The sequence below is a fragment of the Sylvia atricapilla genome, chromosome 5 (assembly GCF_009819655.1).
Source record: "Sylvia atricapilla isolate bSylAtr1 chromosome 5, bSylAtr1.pri, whole genome shotgun sequence".
NCBI classification, from domain to species: Eukaryota; Metazoa; Chordata; class Aves; order Passeriformes; family Sylviidae; genus Sylvia; species Sylvia atricapilla.
Window position 1 is genome coordinate 35842903 of NC_089144.1, and position 23327 is coordinate 35866229.

Sequence of the window (23327 nt, forward strand, 5' to 3'; positions counted from 1 at the left end):
CATCACTGCCATACCTTCAAGCTGACATCAAGCAGAAGTCCCAGTCAGCACAGACAGCAAGGAATGTACTGAGATTATTTATGGTAATGCAAAGTTCACTGCCATTCCTCTTATCTTTGAAGAAGAATGCAGTGTACCTTTTTTTAAAGTTTTTGAAGATTTAAAGAAGAGGAAATTTGGATTGGAATATCCATAAAGAACTAGTTACAGCTGTGGATTTTTATTCCAGCTAGCCAGAGGAGATTGAGCACCTCTGAAGGTGTTAAACAAAACTACTCTTGCTTGTTTTAGCTCTATTTGAAATACAAACGGGGGAGGAGGGGGGAGTGTGAAACATCAATGTTTGCTAAAAGAGAGAGAACAAAACTGGCTTAAGGAGTAAAAGATCTTGAGAAGTATCAAAATATTAGCATGAAAAAGCAAACTGCATTGGCATAGGAATACCTGTAATGTGCCTTCCATCAAGTAAAGTCATGAGATAAGGAGAGGATTCCTCCACTGATACAATTATTACTATTTAATTTAAGCCGATAGATTTTTAATGCTTACACCAAGAAAGAATCCCTCAGTTCTCCTTTGTTTTTCTTCAGCCTCTTATGCATCTCTCATTTGCATTCTCAGATGCCAATAGAGTGCTAGTCTTTGATCTTTCACATACTTAATAATTTGCGTTAAGCAAGTCCTTAGTCGTTTTGAATCTGATTTACATTTGAACCAGCATCTGATTTATATTGTTCCAGCAGTGAAAAGGGACTGGGAGCTATGTGTAAACACAGTTTCTTTCAGGCTGTTTTATGGCCTGTCTTTTAGGAGGAAAAGATCATGTCTTCAGTGTGAAGGAGAACTTGGTTTCAAAGACTTTGGAGTCTCTTTTGTATACTTTCAGTGCAGATGATTTGATGACTTGGTGTCCTGGCTTATTATGTAATGTTCCTCTGCATAATATTATTAGGATTTTTAAGAATACTTCTATGGGGCACACTGAATTAGCTGTGTACTCTGTGTTGATAGGAGTCAGAACAAAAAGACCTCCTAAATTCAGAAACTATTAAATTCTGATTCCATACTAAGTGTTCTTTTGTGCCATTCATTATACTGAAGATCTAGCAATTTATTCTCTTCCTTGTTGTAGACATTACAATACCTGTTTTGTGCAAGTTATTCTTAGATTTTCTGTAAAGAAAAGTCTGTTTGCGCAGTCATGGTCTACATCAAACATTACCAATGCAGCAAAATCTTTAATTAGACTTTTACTTTTAAGATAAATGATCAGAAATTGTTTTCTCTGTAAATAATAATGAAGCAAGATGGTATGGGAAAATTATGATTCTAACAGAGAAAAGTCATCATAATAGAAACGTTTTAAAATGAGACCTGTATTATCTTAATGTGAATTATTCATTGGTTATCAAATTTCGATGAGGTTTGTGAACCTAACTTTGTTATGGTTCTTTAATATAACTTTAATATAACTTTAATGTTTAAATCTGTGATGCAGAGAATGGAATTCTACTCAGGGAAACCATTTTGATTTCTGTATAATTGGAAGAGTTTATGTATTCAATGGGCTAGTAGTACTGAGAGCAGGCATCTATCTCCATGACTTTGTAATGTCACGGTATAACATGGGGCATAAACAAGATTGTATTTGGACAAATAGTGCTATTTCAGGAGAAGAATGTGCTACATCTGTTTCGGTATCTTTCTTGTTGCCAGGGGCTGATCAGGAAGGTTCTCGGCTTTTGTACCTGACAGATGCAATTGATTGTACTGAATTTATGTCTGCTTTATGTTCACTTTATTCAAACTTCTTTTTATGGCTTCTTTTGCTTGCTCAGTCCAACTGCTGTTTTTCCTTCAACATCTTTGATACTCATGTGGTCAGTCAATCCTCTGTGTCACCGCGTTTTGTGTATACAGTTTGCTCTCAAATACAACTGCACCGTGTAAAGTTGTTTCGTAGAATCATAGAATTTTTAAGGTTGGAAAAGATCATTAGGATCATCAAATCCAGTTGTTAAACCAGCACTGATATGTTTGCCACTAAACTGTGTCCCCAAGTGTCACATCCATACATTCTTTGAACACTTCTGTTGCTAATGCCATCATTTCCTTGGGCATCCTGTTCGAAAGTCTCATGGCACTTTCAGAGAAGGATTTTTTTCCTAATACCCAATCTGAACTTCCCCTTTTGCAACTCAGGACCATTTCCTCTTGTCCTAATGCATGTTACTTTGGAGAAGAGACCAATCCCCATCTGGCTACAAACTCCTTCCAGATAGTTGTATAGAGGAGTGGGGTTTTCCTGAGGCTCCTTTTCGTCAGAGTAAGCAATCTCAGCTCCCTCAGCTGCCTCTCATCAGACTTGTGAGACCCTTCCACAACTCCATTGCCCTTCTCTAGACACACTCCAGCACCTGAATGTCCTTTTTGTAGTGAGGGGCCCAAAACTGGAACACAGGACTTGAGGTGCAGCCCCACCAGTGCCAAGTACAGGGGACAGTCAGTGCCCTGGTCCTGCTGGCCTCACTGTTGCTCATACAGACCAGGATCCCATTTGCCTTCTTGGCCACCGAGGCACACACTGGCTCATGTTCAGCTGCTGTCAACCAGCACCCCCAGATCCTTTTCTGTCCTGTTTCTAGCCACTCCACCCCCAAGCCTGTAGCATTCCATGGGGTTATTGTAACCCAGGTGTCTGGCATGGCACTTGGCTTTGTTGAATCTGATACCGTTGGCCATGGCACATCGATCCAGCCTGTCGAGATCCCTCTGCAGAGCCTTCTTACCCTCCTGCAGATCAACACTCCCTCCCAAGTTGGTGTTGTCTGCAAACTTACTGAGGGTGCACTCAAACCCCTTGCCTAGGTTGTCAATGAGGATATTAAACAGAACTGGCCCAAATACTGGGTGCTGTGAAACACCACTGGTGATTGACTGTTGGCTGAGACCTCCACTCCCTGTGCTTGGCCATCCAGCCACTTTTTTACCCAGTGAACAGTGCATCCATCCAAGCCATGAGCAGTCAGCTGGTCCAGCTGAATGCTGTGGGGAATGCAATCAAAGGCTTTTCTGATGTTCATGCAGAAAATATCCACAGCTTTTTCGTCATCCACTATGTAGGTCGCCTTGTCAGAGGAGATCAAGTTCGTCCTGCCATTCAATGATTTTCAAGCTATAGTTTCCCCAAGGCATTATAAAATTTCAGCGTTTTTGAGACCTTTTCTGCAGCCTATCTGGCTACTTAAAGTTCTAAAAGGCTCAAAGTACATGAACATCTAGGGTGTTAACATCTCTAATAACTGAATAATTGCTGAAGTGAGTTATTTTAATACCTCATGAGGCTTCAGCTCATTCAGTTCTTTATTGCCCAAGCAGTAGATGGGCTTTTCCACAGCTTTTCTGTTTCTTCTAGTTCTGTGCATTGAAGATACACAAAACCTTACTAGAATAAGCCTGTGGAGTTGCAGTTGTGTCCTAGCAAGGTGTGTTCACTTTCTCCCTCTTCTCAAAATATTTCTCCTGTTTTTATCATAGTCCCTGTGACAAACATTTCCTCAGTTTCTCAGCTCTTACTTAGTGTCTATCTCAGGCAAGCTTTTAATTTCTTTGTCTTGTTTTTCAGTTTGTGTTTCTCATCTGTTTCAACTTTATCTCCCAAACCTTCTGGTGATATTTTTCAGCTTTTTCCACTGTGTTTCTTGGTGCTCTGAGACAGGATCTTTCAGTTCCCTCAGCATCGTATCTACTTCTTTTTCAGAAGTAATCACATCTTTCATTAGCTTAAGATAGTGTTCTTCTGGTTTTCCAAGCTACCTTCTTAGCTTTGGTCATCACCCTGCAATTTGTGAAATGCAAAATACGTGGAGAAAAAGTCTATTACTGTGTCTGCAACTCTTCTGTTGAAGACAGTACTGAAAACAGTTATTTCATTTGGCCATGACAAAAGTTCTGTGTTTACTCCAGAGTAGTATTCTAAGTAAAACATAGACACTAACAGAGAAATATTTTACAGGAAATATATTAGTAAAAGTGTACAAAATGCTGTTATCTAAAATGTATTTTTAATCAGACTTTAGCATGAAATATCCTCTTTTGAACTAAGTTTGTAAGTTGTAGTGGATTTGTGGGTAGAAGAAATTGGTCTTTGTTCTATTTTGCTAATTTAAATTTGAGGTAATATTCAAACTGTTTGACAAAGTCTTAAAAAATGACAAACTAAACTTGGAAAGATAATCTGCTAAACCCCAGGGAGCACAGAGATTGTGGTGTCTCAGTCCTTAGACATATTAAAAAGCTTATCTGGATGTTATTTTAGGCAACTGGTTCTTGATGGCCCTCCTTGAGCAGGGGAGTTGGGCAAGAAAGCCTCTGGAGATCTCTTCCTGTCCCAGCCATAGTGTGAGTCTGTTAGAGTTCTGCCCTAATGCTGTGTTAAAGGTACTTTGAAAATTTAGCTTTATGTTTTTTTGTCATCCTGTTTCTGAATTGGTTGTGGGGTTACAGGGAGATCTCTTTATCTTTTCTTGTTGCCTTTTCAGACTTCTGTGATGTCTGTAAACAGAATTTCTCAGTATTGGTTACAGTAGTTGCTGATTAAAACCCCCCTACATCTGGCACAAATTTGGTCACATAATCCATTATTCCAAGGAATCTCAGTATCTCTTCTATTGACTAGACATGATGATAATGCTGTTCTTGTACTCACTCTGCACATCTCAATGCACTAACAGCTCTCTGTACTTCCACTACAGTACTTTCGATGTGTGTCCTTTATGCTTTTCTTTTTTTGTGTGTGTGTTTTCTAATCTTTTCCTAATCTTTCCAAAGTTGTTGAATGCCTCTTGCTGCTCTCTCTTCCTATTTTTTCCTATAGGAAATGTTACTCTGTAAAACTTGGTACGCTGTCTGTGCCATCATAAGATGAATGCATAACCTTTTCAAATGGCATCTGCCTGAATTATGCATATTCATCTAACACAGGAATACTTGATATCAATGGCCTCTCAAAATACTTCCTTTTGTAGGCAGTAAAAAATGTTCCAATATTTCACAGGTTCTTCCTTGTGCAAAAGCAAGGAAAGATGTAGCTGCTTTATGTTTTCTTATTTGTTTTATCGTGCAGTTGTCTGCTCTAACTTTGAAACAGTGAGGCTGCAGTGGGGTTCAGTTGCTGGAAGCCCACAGTGGTTCCCATAGCAGTTCATTACTGGTGTGTTGGGATTATTGGTCTCAGCAGTCAGCAGTGAGCTGTGTACATTGTATTTATTTAGATCTTTGGATAATGCAAGTAAAGATTGATACAGAATGTAAGCTCTGGTGGAGGTCACATTAGACACTGAAAAAATGCAAATGAATTACTAAAGTAAGAGGAAAATGTTGTTATCCCCCACTGAAGTAAGAAGCTGCTTACCAGCCAGTTCAACAGGGAAGATATTTTTTATGTTTATCTAATAAACAGATATTTGCATATCTAAGGAAGTGAACAAGCACTTTTAAGAAAAATGGACAGACTGTGTCTCAAAAATTGAGGAAACAGAAGGAGTCAGGATGAAAGATGTAAGTCTGTTTAGATCCCAGGAACATTTCAAAGCCTGTTGTGATTTAACTGGCGAAGGAATATGAAGATCTCAGGAGGAATGGAGGAGTGCACCTGAAAATACTCAGTAAGTTCATATCTTGCAGATGAATTCTCAGACTAGAACTTATGAATAATTTTTCGATGACTGGGAAAATGTGAACATAAGGTGTGCAAAAGGACCTGAGCTGTAATTACCTCCTTCTCAGTGCCAGCTTAATATGGATGTAGATATGTGTAGGGGCATCCGTGGATGGCAGGGACAAGGTACTCTGCAGACCGGAGATATTCTGGAAACACGTGGCTTTATTGCAAGGTCCATGGGTAAAGAGGGCCTGCTTCAGCCACCAGCCTCGGCTGCAGGGAAGCCCCAAAAGAGAGAGGGCGAGAGAGAGAGGGGGTATGAGGTAAGGGAGGTAAGAAGAGTGCCGGGATCAGGGCAGTGGGAGAGAGGGAGGTAGAAGAAGCAGAGGGAAAGAGCGGGCAAGAGAAGGGAGGAAGAGGGAAGAGAGGTAAGAGAGTGCAGGGAGAAGAGCAGGGAAAAAGAGAATGGCGAGAGGGGAAGGAGCAAGAGGTAAGAGGAGAAAGTAAGGGGTAAGAGGTAAGAGAGCAAGGACCTTGTTCCAACACATTATATCTCCTTTTGTGATGAATATTCTAATTTACAGTGACCAACTGGCACAAGATGCAAAACCTACAAACTTTGCATGCAACCTGTGAAAACTACTAAATTACCGTATCATCCTATATTCTAAACTCTAAAGACTACTCATCTACTTGATGCCTTGACAAGGTGGAGACAGACTGCATTATTTGGTCCTTTTGTTTTTTGTCCTTCAACCTATCTCCAGTTAATCACTATCTTCCTGCCTGCCATGCCTACATCTCAAAGCTGGCCTTCATTTCTATTTCACTCACAGATTTTCTATCTCCAGTATTACTTACCAGACAATCATATCCATAAGCCCCTTCCTGTCCCATCTTTCCCAACAGGTATGGATCAGTGTAACTACATTAAACATAGATTTTGTCTGTTTGGTGATAACTTCAGTAATCATTCAGCAGTGTTGTCAGTTTTGAAAGTTATTGATAAAATGTATGACTGACTTTTTTACCTGAATTTGGCTTAAATGTGATTTAAGGGAACTAACAAGGCGTACTTAATATAAAAGTATAGCAATACCATACCCTAGGGCATTTGTGTATCATAAAAGTACAAAGGAAACACTAATAGAAGTAAGTGTTGCTGTCATCATCCCCCTTGGCAGTATAGTCATTCTGTTGGTGGAATGGAGAGCTGTGATCCATCATCTTTTCAGAATTTCTTCCCACACTCTGACGAGGACTGTTTGTCCAGACTGTCACTGTGTGTGCAGCTCCACATGTTCTCTGAGCTCTGGATGATTTTCTATCTTGCGTTTATTTTCTGGTGGGATATTGGATTATCAATCTTACTCCCTGTGTCAGAGATCTGACTGATCTCTGTAAACTTTGTTCTGGACTAGATGGCTCCTGTTGTTTGCCAGGCTCTGCTTTTCCTTTTTTTTTTTTTAAGAAGTCAGGAGTCTGTTCCTGAAATACTTGGCCCAGTCTGTCCCAATCTCTTCTGTTGTCAGCTCTGAGTAGCTCCTTGCCAAACTTAAGTAGTACAGTTCATTTGGTATCAGTCACCAGCCTCTTTTTGGTATGTTGCTTTTCTTTTGTAACTTCATATGACAAATATTTATTTCTAGGGAATTTTATTTTTACAGTTTGCAGTATTCTGTTTTTGTGACAAATCTTCATGTTTGGGTTCTACTCTCTGAGTTAATTGAAACTATTAAATGCAGTTTGTCTGGAACCACAACTGTGAGAAATAAGGCTACTTTCTAATTACTGTCTTTCTCGTCACTAGTATCACTTGCTTCCAGGTGCAGAACAAAGCACCGTTTTCATTTCTTCCCATTGTTTTTCATACTCAGAGGGATTTTCAGCTCTGGTGAAGGTTACAGCTATTCTGCTTTTCCATCTTACTAATTTCCTTGGTTTCTTTTAATTAGTCCTGCCCTCCCCCTCAGTTAACCATGTGGGGTTAAGTCTGAGCCTAGACGCTTAAAAAAAGACCCTCTTTATTTGGAGGTGTGTTACTGCCTGCCTCTGCTTAACAGAGTGTGTACTGAGTGGAGCCCACCACACAGCCTCCTGCGGCAGCAAAGTGGAGCTTCTTGGTGGTTCAGATCTTGATGCTGCATTTTACTGTGGGAAGTACAGGGTAACTGTGCAAAGGCATGATTTTTTTCTATCACAGTCTTGCATACCTGCTTTTTAATTGTGATTTTTTTCACCTGTCATGAGTAGCTGCACAGCACGTGGTTAGCAGGCTGTGTCCATGCTGATAAGTAACAGAGTTAAGTAGTAAATTCACTTAGTTAAATCTCTCTAGGAAATCTTAATGCATCAGGAAGCATCTTGGAGTTCTGTATTCTTCATCAGGGTGTAATTTGAGCCTCTTGTGAATATGGATTCTGTGAAAGACTTAGGTTAGGTAGGAGTGGGAAGGAGAGACTTTGAACTTGCATGAGGACAAAGTGAGTCCTCTGTTATTTGTATTTCTTTAGAGTTTAAGATGATGGGTTTTTATTGTGATAAGTCATAGAACGATACTAATTATTTTATTAAAATAATTTAGTAAATAAAGTGATGAATAGATTACTATTTTTAGTGTTAAGATAGTAAAGTTTTATCCTGATCTACTATATCAAAAGGATTTGCGTAAGAATGTAGGATAAACTCTATTCTAGAACTTAATATACACAGCAAGATCTAAAAACAGTATCTCAGGAGCTATCCAGTACTCATTTGCATTTCTTCATCCTACTCTGGAATAGAAGATATATCGATGCAGTCTCCACAAAAACATTGCCTTCAGATGTAGTGAATATGATTAGATACATTGTAATTTTATCTCCAGGTGAAATACAAGATACTGCTAATGCTAAATAACTACGTATCTTTCCAAAATTCCTATTTCTACTTTGCCTGTTAAACTGTGCCCATCACCTATGAATGTGATCTCACTTTAAAGCAAACATAAAAGAGGTAAGTCTTAGTATATAGAGTGTTTTACTTATGCAGGTATCCATCTCTTTATTACTCTGATGCAAATCAGTTTAATGTGTGCCAGGGGAAAAAAAAAATCTCATTATTACTCTTAAGTAGAATGGAGTTTTTGGAGTTTCCTGTGTACCTGCACCTTGATTTTGCAGCAAAGAGAAGGAATATGGCAGTGGCACTTGATCATTTTCTTTGCAGCAGCATTCATACTGATAGTGCTCAGTAATCAGTGTCGTGCTGTTTTCAGCCATAGAATCCTCATGCTCTATTAACTCTGGTGGTAGGAAAATGGCTGTTGGCAATTTTCCATCATGTCAGTGCTCTTAGTATTTATGTTAGAAACAGTATTTATGAAGGCAACAGAAGTATTTCTTGTTTTTTCCTCTCTCCAGATATTTCGGTGTTGAGAGTTGGAATGTATTTTCTCTGTTTGTCTGTTGTTTATATGCTGTAGAAGATGCATAGACAATACTACCCCTTTTACCTGGAGTAACAGAAACCTGAGCTCTTTTCACTCTGTGTCGTGGTTTGAGCCATACAGCTCCCTGTTTGAATTCCTACCTAAGGCTGAAACTGAGAAAAAAAGTTTATATTTATAAGGAAACTTCGTGAAAGATTTTTTTTTCCTTGTTTAATACTGTGCAGCAATTCTTAATGATCTGTCCAGATATTATTTTAAAAGAAAGGTATTGTTCCTGTGCAGATCAATACAACCTAGATGATGCACAGTTCATCCTCAATGGGCGATTGCATTCATTTTTCATTTTAACATTGAATCATTTGATATACTTTGAAATAACAAAGCAATGATCTATGGACTGGAGGTATCAAAATTGAAAGAAATTTAATAATATGCATGTCAAATAAAATCAGCAGATTTCTATTTTATTTTCTTAAACAATAAACTAGCTATCACCCAGTGTCAAGGCTCAGTTGCTTGAAAACATAGCAAAGTTTTTTTTCTGTGTTTCTGCATATTTTGTCTCTACCCTCCCGAACTTTCTCTCCAACATTTTTTTTTCCTTCTTGGATCCTCTAATCTTCATGTTGCATGAAGCATCTGCTATATGTATCAAACACTCTGAGAATCCATCCGTTGTTTATGTCAGTTAATGTTAAGTAATACTTTGTACAGCAATAAGAAGCAATAAAAAAACCCAGCAATAAACTGCTGTGTGGTAGTGATTTCTCCTCAGGGTCCGCAACAAGCCATTGGATTTGACCGGAATAATGGCAGACAATTTGAGACCTTTGCATTAACTCTGCAGGCCAGCGTCCGTGTGGGTTGTTAAGTGTCAAGCTTACAGAAGGGCAGTGGTGCTGTAATCCTGGAGATAAAAACTGATGGGCACCAGGATAAGTGTTTGGCTGAACAGGAACGTTAATCAAAGATTTCCTGTGGGGATGTCATCCAGGTTTTTTATGGCTTCTGTGCATTTGAATACTCTACATGTACTGAGATAAGACAGAAGAATACTATTAGATTTAAAGACAGCTAATTTAGGGTATTTAGCTCCTAACTGCCAAAAGAGAAATACTGAATTGATTTAGTTTTCAGGAAACATACACTTAGTGTTTTCTGAAAACAGAGTGTTTCAAAGTGCCTCAAGGCAAACATTGGCTTGAGAAAGCTTTTGCCAGCCCAGGGATGTTTGGGTTTTTTGGTGTGTCATCCCATTCTGTCGCTCTCCTGCCTCCCTCCTCCCTTCCTCTCATATCTTTTTAAGGGGATGAAAGCATATAAAGAAGTCACTTGGTTTTCCAGAACAAACATCTCTGGCATATACTAATCAAACAGTGCACAAAAGAAAAAAAAAATCAACAGCTAATTTCAATATTTCTTCTAAGTACCATTATCAGAAGTTCTTTATCAGTAGAAAATTTGGATGTTTCTTACAATAACTACTGTTTGACTTCATGTTTTTTAATAAGTTCTGTCACTTTTTGTATTTGGCTTGTTCCTTAAAATCTGCATAAATCACAAAATGGTATTGTGCTACAGGAAAGCATCTTCTACTTAGTAAAACAAATTACTTTGATTAAGGAATCTGAGTGGCAGAAATCTACACCCTTCTGGTAAACATTTTTTTTTCTATTGCTACAGTAGCATTTGTTTACGAAATTGCACAAGGCCTTTAGAGAGATTTAATAAAGCTATTAATTACATTATGCAGTACGAGGAAAAGGCAAAAAACATACTTATGGCATGACTTAAATAAACTGATACTAGTCCATGCTTCCTCTTTAATTTACTGAATTTGTTTTCAGAAAAGTGGAAATCCTGGGAGCAAGATACCTGCACCAGTATCTTGAAGAAAGCTTCTGAAGAAATGAATGAAAATAACATTGTGAGAGGCACATAGATAAATTCAAATTATTTTTGTAGTGCCATTTTTGTAATAAAAATAGGAATTATAAGGGAAACACATGGAGTTCATGGAGTGAACAGTTTATCCCTACATGCCTCCTGGATTTATTAAGGAAAACATGTGTAAAGATGCTTGACAGAAAATTCTTGTCTCTCACTCTGTTCTCATTTACAACTTGCAGTGTTTCAGGGGTCTTAGATATTTATTTCAGAGACTTCTCATGTATGCTAACAGAAAATTTGCAGAATTAGTTCATATATCTTGGGTTTTTCTTCCGCTTAATGCTTTTTAACTTCCACCATGAGTATTAGAAATTTAATACTGTCATATGTTCTGGAGTATCTCGCCCTTAGTTACATTACAACCAGCAGCTAAAACAAATAAGATTGCAGTACATAATGTTAATAGATGTGGATGTCTGTTGGTGTTTATTCATGCACTCATATTTATATGTATAATGTGGATGTGTGCATTATACCAATATCCCTGTCCAACTTCAAATGGGAGTGGTTAAATATAATGGAATCACAGTGATGAAGGAGATGCTTTGATGTTTGCAAAAGAGTAAAGGGGGGGAAAAGGCCCGACAAATTAATGCTACTCTGCTTGAGAGAGCTGGATCATTTTGCATTTAATCCTTTTCTGTTCTAACCTTGCTCTCATTTAAAGTAAAAGTGATGCTCCCAGTTTGTGCTTTGGGGAATATAATAGTTTTTAACAGAATTGAGAAGACACCATGACTGAGTGGCAAAGACTGAAAAACAGTATCATTTGTGCAAATTGCACAGAGACTTAAGTTCATAGATAAAGAGACCCCATCAAATGTTTATTTGCTTTGTGACCAACTTAGGTGTGAAATTGCTGATTCGTATTTTGCACTAGGATGATATTGCTGATAATGTCAGAGGATTATATTTTGATGTAAGCTCACATAATTATGAGGCCTTAATTAAGTGTTTGGAAATAAAACAAGCTGTTGAGCTATGTACAATTTTTGTAACTTAATTTCTTTTTTCACAGAAGTCACACAGAAATAGATTTTTTAAAAACCCAAATACTGTCCTTGTATTAAAATAATTGTACTAGAATAGCATGGAAGTGTGAAGCTCCAGCACGTCTTTGTCTTGTGATTTTATTTTAGCCGTATAATTTTTACTTGTTGGTCATGAATTTAGTCTCTGTGAAGGCCAGGAGGTGGAAACCCTTTATTATTCCAGCACTACACGGGACTCTGCACTGCTGTATCAGGAAATCTCAAGTAACAGTTTTATGACGCATGAGGATATTATTCTCTGCAAGCTATAACACACATTTCTATTTCCCCAGCAATATCCACATAATCAAACATTCACAAGTGCTTTACAAAGAATTTAATTAAATAGTGTACAGAGTGACTGGATGCGGCATGTACACAAGCTGTTATATATTCAATCGTTCCCATTTTGCAGTTAGTGCAGAACAGTTTCATGCAGTAATATGTGTGAATGATATTTCCATCAAAATGTGCATTATCACTCCTCCTTTTGTACCTTAAAAATGACACTAAAACCTTAACAGATGTCACCTCCAGGATCACAGGATACCTTGCTCAGGGCTCTAATGGTGTGATAAACAGGGAAATACAAATTCTCGTGTTGAGACTTGAACATCACACATTGTTCCTCTGAAATTAAATGTTTATTACTCCCCAGAGAAAGATATAGATTATTGTGTCTTTTACCACAAAACTAGATGTGTTTGGAATTTTATTTAAAGGTAGTAAAATTTTTTGAAGCCAGCCACTGAAAAATTAACATTGAGAGTTGGATATTCAGAATTTAGATGTGGACAATAAGTAGCAAATAATTTTGTGATGATGAATATTTTCACAGACCATTCTGTCAGTCAGTGGAGATTAAGGAAGTCTCTTTGGCATTAAAGTGTAGTGTGTCAGACCCTGTACTGGAAAATGGTAGTGTGCTCATATTCACTCAACATTATTGGTTATGCTCATGTCACCTGCAGGGATTAGCATTCTGGAAACTGACAGGGCTATCTAATATGTTTTGTTTTTTCTCTTCAGAAAAGCCCTTTCAGCAGTAGCCGGTGCGTGAAAGGACTTTTCAGGCTTGCAGAGAAATGGGGCTGTGTTGGATGAATGTGATTTAAAATATCCCTCTGTGGTTGCCTATCTGCAAGGCAGTTATCTGTCCATCAGATTGGAAGGTTTTATTGGGGTGTCAGTGCTGTAAAGTATCAGTCCAAACCAGCAAAGCAATACCAATGACACAAATAGTGAAAGACAGTCTATAATTAGCCTGTAAGTGTGTTTAGTATGAGACTTCACCCTTGTTTCCCAATTCCACAGGAGTTATTCCAGATTATTACTGGATGACACTGACAAAATCTATCCATTTTTGACTGGAAAAAAAGAACAAACCAAAGGAGAATAAAGAGATGAAAGGATCAGTGAAAAATAGAGACCTGGTCTTACTTTTGTGCTAGTTCTGTTCTGTGTTTGAAGGAAAATGCTGAAAACTTAATTTGGGTAGATAAGAACAGTATTCATCTTCTGAAGACACCTTCTGGAGGAAAGTTTAATTGGTGTAGAAGTTATGGCTTGCTTTACAGAGTTGAGAGTGGGGGAGATCCCTATTTAATGTTAATGAAAACTTGCTGTTAACTTCAGTGATTCCACTCGGTAATGTGTTTGTCTTCTTTTTTTCTCCATCCCTGTTCCTTCTTTGTATAGCAGACAGAGGCTTTTCATTTTGCATGTCATTCGTAACAAATTGCAGTTATTCTAAAAAAGTGGAACAGTTCAAGCTTCCGCTGAAGAAGAAAAGGAAAGCATGTAGTTTTGAATTTACTCACATGCCTAATCTTGAACACCATGTTTTGGATTTTTACTTTATTTTCTTTAATTAGGCTCATGTTCTAGTGTTTGCTTATCTATAAAATATTTGTTCTTTAGCATTTGAAGTGTGTCTCTGTGATTTGGTATTTTCTGCTTGCATTTGGAAGTAGCTGCTAGACTTGCCTTGAATTCACTAGGAGGCTGGTATTTTTATGCTTCTTGAAGCAGGTCCTTTTAAGGAATGCCAGAATATACCCAAATTCTCATTTCCCAGTATTTCAGTGGCAACTTCCTATGAATCCTGGAGTAGAGCTCCTGCAGTCTGTTTGTTCTCCAAGCCAATTCCATTACATTCATCGGCAAGCCAAAACAGACAACGTAGGAGAGGTGTCAGTGCTGCAATACAATTTAAAGTATTATTTAGAATAATTAGGTCAGAATGTCTCTTAATCATGTTAGGAAGTCACCCAGTGAAGGACCACCTAGACAGACTTGTGATAACTGCCAGTGAACTAGCTTTGGAAGCAGAAGTAGTAGAGGGAAATGAGAGAGGCAGCCAGGCTAATTAATTGAGAAGTCCGGCTAATTAGTTTGACTGGAGGGAGCACCATGCTGATGTCACACTGTAGCTTCCAAAATTCTGTCTGATTTGTACATGGGTTCTACTGGGCTTCTAATAGAGAAGTAAGTTGTTTCTGGGCTCTTTCAGATGTTTTTTGTTTTGAAGCAGACTTGTGTATTGGTTCATTCCCTATGGAAATTTACTGTAATTTTAGATTTCTTTCTAGATTGGTTGTCAATCTAGTTCCTGTTCAGTCTTCTGCAATAAGATTTTTCTAAGACATGTGCTGTAGTATTGAACTGTTCAACCTCATGCCACTGGGAGAGATTCCTTGCTGCCTTTTTTTTTTCACTTGTTGAAAGACCATCCTATCTTGTTCCTAATATTTTTGCTCTTACTGAATACAAAGTGAGAAATACAAGTTTGAATACAAAACTGAAGTAAGGTTCCTTAAGTTGTATATGGTTTCATTGGTCCAGCTGGCAGTGTTGAGAGGTGGCTGTCAGCAGTCTTGCTCACAGAGGATGTGTGCTAGCAGCACTGCACACTGAAAGATGCCTTGTTTAGTAAGAACTGGGGATTCTGAACAGTTTGCCATTTTTCTTGATGTTATGAAACAGTATTTCTTCAGTGCACCCCTAAACATCAGTCATTACGTACAGTTTGATGTGTAAGATGTTCATAAAGGGATTGCTTTAATGAAAAGATAAAAAAATACTTGTAGTAAGAGTCTGTATTAATGTGCTGATATGGTATAATAAACAGGAGAAGCAGTATCAAACCCAGAAGTAAAGGTGTTGTAAATAAGCTGGATTCTGTATAGAAAGCTTAATTAGAAATACCAAGTACTATATTACATCAATACCATGGTAATAATTTGTGAGCAGATAATGGCATAAGATAAAAATAAATATTAATGTTTCCTAAGAAATATTAAGAGAGTATTTTGGGTTTTGTGGTGCGGGTTTTTCGTGTTTGTGTGTTTGTTTGTTTGTTTCGAGTTTTTGTTTTGGGTTTGTTTTGTTTTGTTTTGTTGTGGGATTTAAAAAAAAAAATTCCCCACTTACGTTATATAAAATGCTTTTAGTGATGATTATGGTCCTTCTTATAGTAGATCTTCAGCATAGTAGCTCCCACAAGGAGTTAACATATATATATTTCTGTTTCTAGATCTGTTGGCTGTGCCTAAGCATCCATATGCTGCTATGGAAAACTGGGGACTGAGTGTTTTCGTGGAGCAAAGGATACTGCTAGATCCAAGCATTTCTTCTATTTTATACCTACTGGATGTCACCATGGTCATTGTACATGAGCTGTGTCATCAGGTATTAAAGCTGTTCATGTATTTGATCTTAATGTCAGAAACCATGCACTCATTTTCAGAACTGAAAATGAATTTGTATTGTACACATGGATGGTTGTGATTTCTATTGTAACGAGAAACTGTGAAGACTCAAAATGGGGTTTGTAGAGAAAATTGGTAGCAATGAACAGCTTCCCTGTCTTCTGTAGCAGTATATTCTGTGTGTTTGTGTGTCAGTATATTTGTTATGGGTATGTAGAATAAACGTGTTGATAGCAGATTCATGCTGTTTCAGGTTCATGTCAAAAAATGTTTTGGCTGAAGTCAGTTTAGTAGTAGTCTTTGTCTTGTGTCATATATACACATATCCATGCTCTTTTTTTTCTCAGTTTTTTTTCCCAGTTTGATATTGACCCTCTCTGTTCACTAGTGGTGCATAAGTGAATTTTTATGTGTACAGAAACTATTGTGTCAATAAGAAAACTTAAAATAATGAACCCATATTACAATTTATTTTATGTTTTTTCCATCTTCTTATCTCAAACTAAACACATTACAACTGTTAGTAATATTGAATTGAAGGCAAATGTTATTGAAGAAATTTGCTACAGGGGCAGGAAACGCTTTCTTACACTCATAAGAGGCATAATCATAGCCTTCAGGTTAAAATGAATGAAATCCTACTGTGTAATCACCATGGCTTACATCTGTGACTTTACACAGTATTCTTTAAAGGCAATGCAAATTCTTAACACTTTCAGCAAATAAAAAGTACCGTGTAAAAGGGAGGCATTGTAATGGCGTTCTGCCAGATGAACCTGAAAATAATGTTTGGTTCATGTTTGTATTTTGCATTAAATCGGTCGGTGAATAGGAAGTCCTCAACTAAAACATGAAATTTTTATTGAAAGTTACTGCTGGTTTGATCTTGATACTATCATCTGTCTGATTTTTCTATAAGCTCTTCACTGTGTAGTACAACAGACTAGTACACAGTTCAGTTAGAAAAACTACCGTGCCATAGGAATCGTGTGGAAAACATACATTAGGTCATCAAGTCCCAGCTCCTGTGAGTGTCAGATTTTCCACGTGATGTGTTTGTAGTGTTGGGTTTAGTGCTCTTGATTACAGGGTTATATGGCTTCCCTTAAAACCTTTTGTTTATATATGATAGTAAGTAACTTTCTCCAAGTGTTCAGCTTAAGTCTTGTTTTTTCTGAAGTAGTTTCATTACTTCCAGTTATTCTTTGCACCGCTTTAATAATTTCCTTTGCTTCCAGAGCAATTTATATTTCAGATGTGGGCAATTATCACATCATTAACTCACCAAGTTTATTTGATTCTTATAGACACTGAAGCCTTTTTGTGTTGTTCTAGAAATTTTAGAGGATCATGAAGTGATCCTCTAAAGGGCAAAACTTACAGCTGAATTTATTTTAGGGTAGAAATACGACTATAAAGTGCATTTAAGTGATCTTAAAATTGCAGATGAGGAGGTTTACTTGCTGTCCATGTTAATATTGCTGCCCGTGCTGTTTGCTTAGTTAAAAGTAACTTCCTCTATTCCTGTTGGCTGCTGTTTCTGTTGCAGTGCCATGCAGATTAGGTCTTTGCTCAGCTGTTTCACTGGTCAGTTACACAAGATAGAAAAAATTAAGGTTAAAGAAGCATTATTTCTACTTTTTGGATGCAGAATTTGGTCACACAGAATATGGATTATTTATTACCTGCAAATAAAGTTTAAAGGGAGAAACAGTCAGAAAACATAACCTAAAAATCACTGTCTAGCACCTCAATCACACTGACTTTATTTACCCCTTTTTTCTACTTTTACTGTACCATACTCAGGAACCTGTCAAGGAACTCTAATACTATTTGAGCTGAAAATGTACTGAACCGAGACCAAGTTGGGTCCAGGATCTCTTGCCTCTGCTGGTTAATTGTTATTTATTCACAACATTTTTCATTGTCTTTTGCTGTGCATTGTGTCACCTGTTAGCCTGTGGTGACAGATGAATATTCTTCCCCTTCACTCACTGTTACCCATGGAATAATAAAAAATAACCAAAAATCTCTCTCATGCAAGCAAAATTAGAATCCACACTTCTGCATCTCCAGTTTTACTTTTTATTTATAGATTTTTTTGTTTTAGATTTCAAAGAAGGAGAAATGTAGCTCTTCCAAAATATAATTTTTTAAAAGAATTATGTCATTGTCCGGTTTTTACTGACTTTAAACCCATGACTTCAAGATTTATGGAACATATCTGAGTATGTAGTGAAAAGATCTGTATGAGAGCCTTGCTACTTAGAGTAGCACACCAATTGCTTTGCTAATGTTGTTTCCAAGATTCTGGAAATCAGATTAATATTAAAAATAGAGATTGTTGCCTTTAGATTTGACTGTTTAAAAATTGTAATTACCAAGCCTGCTCTGTATTGGTGCTTGGCACAGTGCTCAGGACAGATAGAAAATGAGAGACAGCACTACAAAAAAACCGAATTCACTGGTTGCTAAAATATAAGTAAAAAGCATGTAAGAAAGGATTTCATGTCCAGTTTCTTCACAGCTGACTTTTCATGTTTGGCCAGGTATTTTAGGTACCTGTTTTAGGAGAGATGCATAAAACTTTGGTAGTCTTGATTCAGTAATTTTGTAGGGTCTCTTTTTTGATATTTCATCTTAAGTATTCTTTTGGAATTTTTTTCTGTTAATTAAAAAAAAATTTATCCCAGGTGTGTTTTGGCATAAAAGCTTGTTCTGAGCTCCTAACCGTGAGTTGGTCAAAATACGTGTATTTCTACCAGCTTAATTTGATAGCTTGAAATAATTACCATAATTTATTAAAATAATTCTGTTAAGGTAGTCATCAGTTTTATTTGCATATCACAGATCAGTTCCACCTACAGCCTTTGAAGAAAGAGTTATTTGAATTTATGCATCATGATTTTTTGTGATAGTTTTCCCACCTGAGCACAAAACTTGGTGTGACAGATTGAGTTACAGAGGCATGAAAGCAGAAAGAAAATTAAAAACTTCTAAATCAACATTTAAAAAAACATAATCTGTAAAAAAAACCGTATCAGAAAGAGTGTCCTTTCAGTGTATCTGTGAATTAAGTACTTTTTACATATCAGGTTTAACACAATACCTTAGGGAGATGAGAAATTTATGTGATCAATACCTTTCAAAATGAAGTGATGGTCTTCACTCCAAGCAGATAGAGCCTATAGTCAAGCACACAAATAAATAAATAATTACTTAAAGATATTAAATATTTCCAATTTTCCTTTGAGACATGTAACTAGGAAGATAATAGCACCTTTCTACTGGAAAATTTGGCTTTCTTGTTTACAGCCTCTGGGTACTGCTCTGTCTCTGACATCCATAACTCTCTCTGATATTGCTCAAAAGTAGTTAAGCAAATTCCTTACATTTTCATATTGATTTCACATACTGGTTTAATGCCTTTAAAACATTACATCCTTTAGGTGGATAATTAAACAAAGAGTTTTAATTGTATCATTAATAAATTAATCCAGAAAACTCACAGAGGAGTAGAAGAAATTCGCTTTTGTAGCACCATGAATTAATGTTATTAATTCAAAGTACAGATTGAGGTATTATGAATTTTACTAACTTCGTTTTTTTAAAATCTCTCTGGCCAGTCATAGTTCAAAATGACAATTTTTTTTACCACTGGTTTCATATTTGTTCAGTAGTACTCCTGCAATTCAGGAAATAAACTGTATGCAGTTATGTTAATCATTAGAAATCATTTAAGCAACCTATTGTAGTATGAATTTAACTTCAATACTTCTTGGTGTACGAAAGTTATATTTTTTTTATTGTTTCAAGTTCTGAAAATGCATAAGCTATATGGATATATGTCCAGCATTTCTTAATTTTTTAGGTTAAATGTTCTTAAGATCAGGATCTATGTTCAGTGGCCCTATAGAGAGTTAATTTATTGATAGGCTTCAACTATATTATGCATACGCAGTGTGCAATAAGTTTAGTTTCACTTAGTGTATAAATATGACTTCTGTCAACCTCATCTTTTCTCTCAGAATTCTTAAGCTGTGACAATCACTGCCATGTTCTTAATTTTTTTCATTTGAATTCTTTTTGCTGAACCTTATGTGGCTGTCTGGTAATCTTCCAGCTAGTCTGGTCTTTGCTGCTAGTCTGTTTTTTGAAGCTCTAGTGTTCACGTCACTACTGATCCTCACTGCGGCATTGATCCTTCTGTGGTGTCATTCTCACTCCACAAAGACACGCACAGAAGTGACATCTTTCATTCAGGTCCCAGACAAAGCCTTCAAACAAGCCAGCTGTTGTGAGATCAAGCTGCTTATGGGCCAACTCTGCTTTCATTCATTCCTCACTCTCATTACAGTTCAGCATCAATTCCTCTGCTCTGACCTGAGTCTTTCTCTCTAGAATATCTAATTGCTGCTCCCTCTCTGTATTTCTAGAGCTTGTTTACACATGAAAGCTCAAAATTCTCTCTGTTGATTATAACTAATTTTTATAAATATTAAGAGAAAACTGGCAGATAATGTTACTTAAAGTTTTGGTGTTTGTTTGGTGGAAGAGAGGCTACAGAGAGTAATAGGTTTTCATAATACTGTTGAAGTTTCTGTTCTTACCACTGATGTAATGTTATTCAGATTACACATAACAATTATTTAAATAGTTAAAATAATCATTTAAACAGAGTCATACATCAGCAGATGAATATATGACATCTGATTTCTTATGAATTGTTGTCCTTGTCTGTCTTCCAATGATCATCCCTGCTCTGTGTGAAATCCCTCTGACACCTACATGTTCTATACTGTGAGATTTGTGTCTGCTGAGGTCTTAGTGAGCAGAGTATGTAATGGTTGTGTTCTTGCCTTGCCCTCAGCTCAGACTCTTCTCCTCTTTTCAGTTGATGATCTTTATTTTCTTGTGGAGTTTATGGAGTTTAGTGGTCCCTGAGATTTCTATCCTTGCTAAATTAGATTGAAGTCAGTGAGGATGTTGAAGAATCATCTGGAGGAAATGAGAAAGGCAGGCAGCTCAGGTTGAGTTCCTTTGCATATATGAAGTGGGCTGTGCCATTTCAGGTACCTCTGCTTCTGGTTGCTGTTTGTGAAGGCTGCAGATGTCCTGTAAGTCATGTATGAAACTTCCTAGGCCTTCGTGGGTATCTCACATAGCCTATTATCTTCTCTAAATGGCTACAACTACCTGCTTTAATGCATCTGAGTCTTACCCAAAGAAGTGGCATTATTGTGTAAAGCTGCTTTCTGTAAGAAACCTGTTAAGGAGAGGAGCATCCTTAGTATTAGCGGGCAGAGAGTGGGGAGAAAGAAATGCTAAAATTTAGGTCTGGGATGGAGAATCTGTTCCCATTCTCACATATATATTTTTCAATATTCACACATCATGAAGTTTCCATGTAATGGATCAGATTACTTGAGTTAAAAGCCTTTTTCTGTCCAGTATATATGCTAGTCTGTTAAATGTAGGTGAGCATCTACTTCAGAGAACTAAAGTTGACATTGTGAATACTGTCCTCAATGTTTCTTTTGCTCCTCTTGTTCTTTTCTAATGTTTTACTTCATTAACTTGTGCATCCCGTAATGTTGAATTAATTGGCACAGGAAAAATACAGTTAGTGAGTTTCAGTGCATGGTAAATACTACTGTTTCATTAATACACATGCAGACTGTATTTGTCTAGGTGAAATATATGCAAACATGGTTTCCTAAAGGTTGTTAAAGTTGTTCATTTGAACCTTTTTGTTTTTCCAGTGGTTTGGTGACCTTGTGACTCCAGTTTGGTGGGAGGATGTGTGGTTGAAAGAAGGTTTTGCTCACTATTTTGAATTTGTTGGGACAGACTACCTCTACCCAGGGTGGAACATGGTAAGTCAGTTCTATATTGTAATGTGGAGACTCCACCAAAAAGTTGCTTTGCTGTTAGACTCCTGCCTCTGTTATGGACAGGAACTGCTGAAAAATACCGAATGATGCATGCAAATATCAGATGTTGAATGAAGCAAAATCACTTAGTGTGAAATAATTGGACAGCATTCCAAAAGTGTGATCTGCAATTTATTTCAAAAGAAATAATATCATGTCTGTCGTAACCCAGAATTAAAATAGCTACTGTCTTTCTGCTTAAAAATATTTTGGATTAAAGCAGTTATGATTTAACATGGACTATTTTTTAAAACATTGAGAATATTGAATTTTATCCATAAGATAAATGAGAAAGAAATATTTGGCTAAAACGTTCTATAAAACTGAACATATTTTTTCTTACAGTATTCTGTTCTTCTCTCCCTAAATATTTTTATTTTTTTATCTTCCTGATATTGTTTGGATATCTAGAGTAAATCTAAATTATCATGGGTTACATAATTTGAGAATTTGTGTTTTGTTATGGTTTCTAGCCATACACAGTTGGACATGCTTTTTCAACCAGTGTGCAAATACGGGAGCTCTCTAAGGGAACTAGAAATTCCATGCTGGGGTATTATTTTAGAGTCCTTCTGTTATACCATATTGTACCTAGACAGGTCCCAATTTATATGAATTCCTGTAGTCTAGCTATATTATATTTATATGAAAAATAAGAGAGATGACATCTCAGTACAAGGAACTCATATATGAGACCACATTGAAGTTTCCTGTAGAGATTTTATTGTCCATTGGAGGCATGTTTATGTTTGCTAACCTTTTGTGCTTATAAATGTTTAATTATGTGGCAGAATATTTATTATAGATCATGATTGTCTGACAGACAGATTTGTTGGGGCTTGGATGTTTTGCTTAAACTCTTAAAAACAAATGTCTGATTTTTCTTTTCTTCCGTTTCTATGTGTTTTCTTGAGTGTACTTATCCCATAAATGTTTGTGTGCAATAAAATGAAGGTGCTTTAATTATAAATTCAAGCTAATTTTTAGAAAATGTTGTATACAGGTTACTACTCTTGAGTTAGTTATGCTTCTTGTGAAATTTGAATTCTTTGTAGTATTTTAGTTTTTTCTTTCAGGTGTCAATTTTGGTTTATAATTGCATTATGAAAAAGGAAACAGATCTTTATTTGAACTGACAACTGTCTTGCATAGGTAGGCTTGTTGGGTTTGCTTGGCTTTGGCTTTATTAAAACTCGTTCTATTCATCTTTATAAAGAACACAACCTGAATTACAATGTAATGATTCTAATTATGAATGCAATGAAATCTGGCAGGCCTTTGTGATTTTAGCATAGTGAAGTGTCATAGATGACAACATTTATACACAGAATTTTATCTTCAAATCATCAGTCATTTGTTCTTCACATAATCAGTCTAACAAATTCAGAATAACTTTGCTTTAGAAGTCATTTGGAATATAGTATATTTGCTTGAAATTTCTGGGGAATGAATATAATGTTCACTGTTACGCAAATAACATGCCCATCATCTGAAATCTTGGCATCTTAGCAGAATACAAGCAAGAAGACTGGATTGAACAAGTTAAACTGGGAAATCAGGAATGTGCTGCATAAATTAGAATTAACTACAGTACTATTGCTGTTCCTGAAA

At 36.7% G+C, this 23327-nt stretch overlaps 1 protein-coding gene across 1 annotated transcript in view; it reads left to right on the forward strand.

Annotated features, from left to right (window-relative positions):
- Window positions 1–23327, forward strand: part of TRHDE (thyrotropin releasing hormone degrading enzyme) — a 206701-nt gene that overhangs the window by 65844 nt on the left and 117530 nt on the right. Inside the window, exons 4-5 of the mRNA XM_066319185.1 lie at window positions 15609–15763; window positions 21546–21659. Coding sequence (XP_066175282.1) covers window positions 15609–15763; window positions 21546–21659 — 269 coding nt within the window. The remainder of the gene's footprint in view (window positions 1–15608; window positions 15764–21545; window positions 21660–23327) is intronic.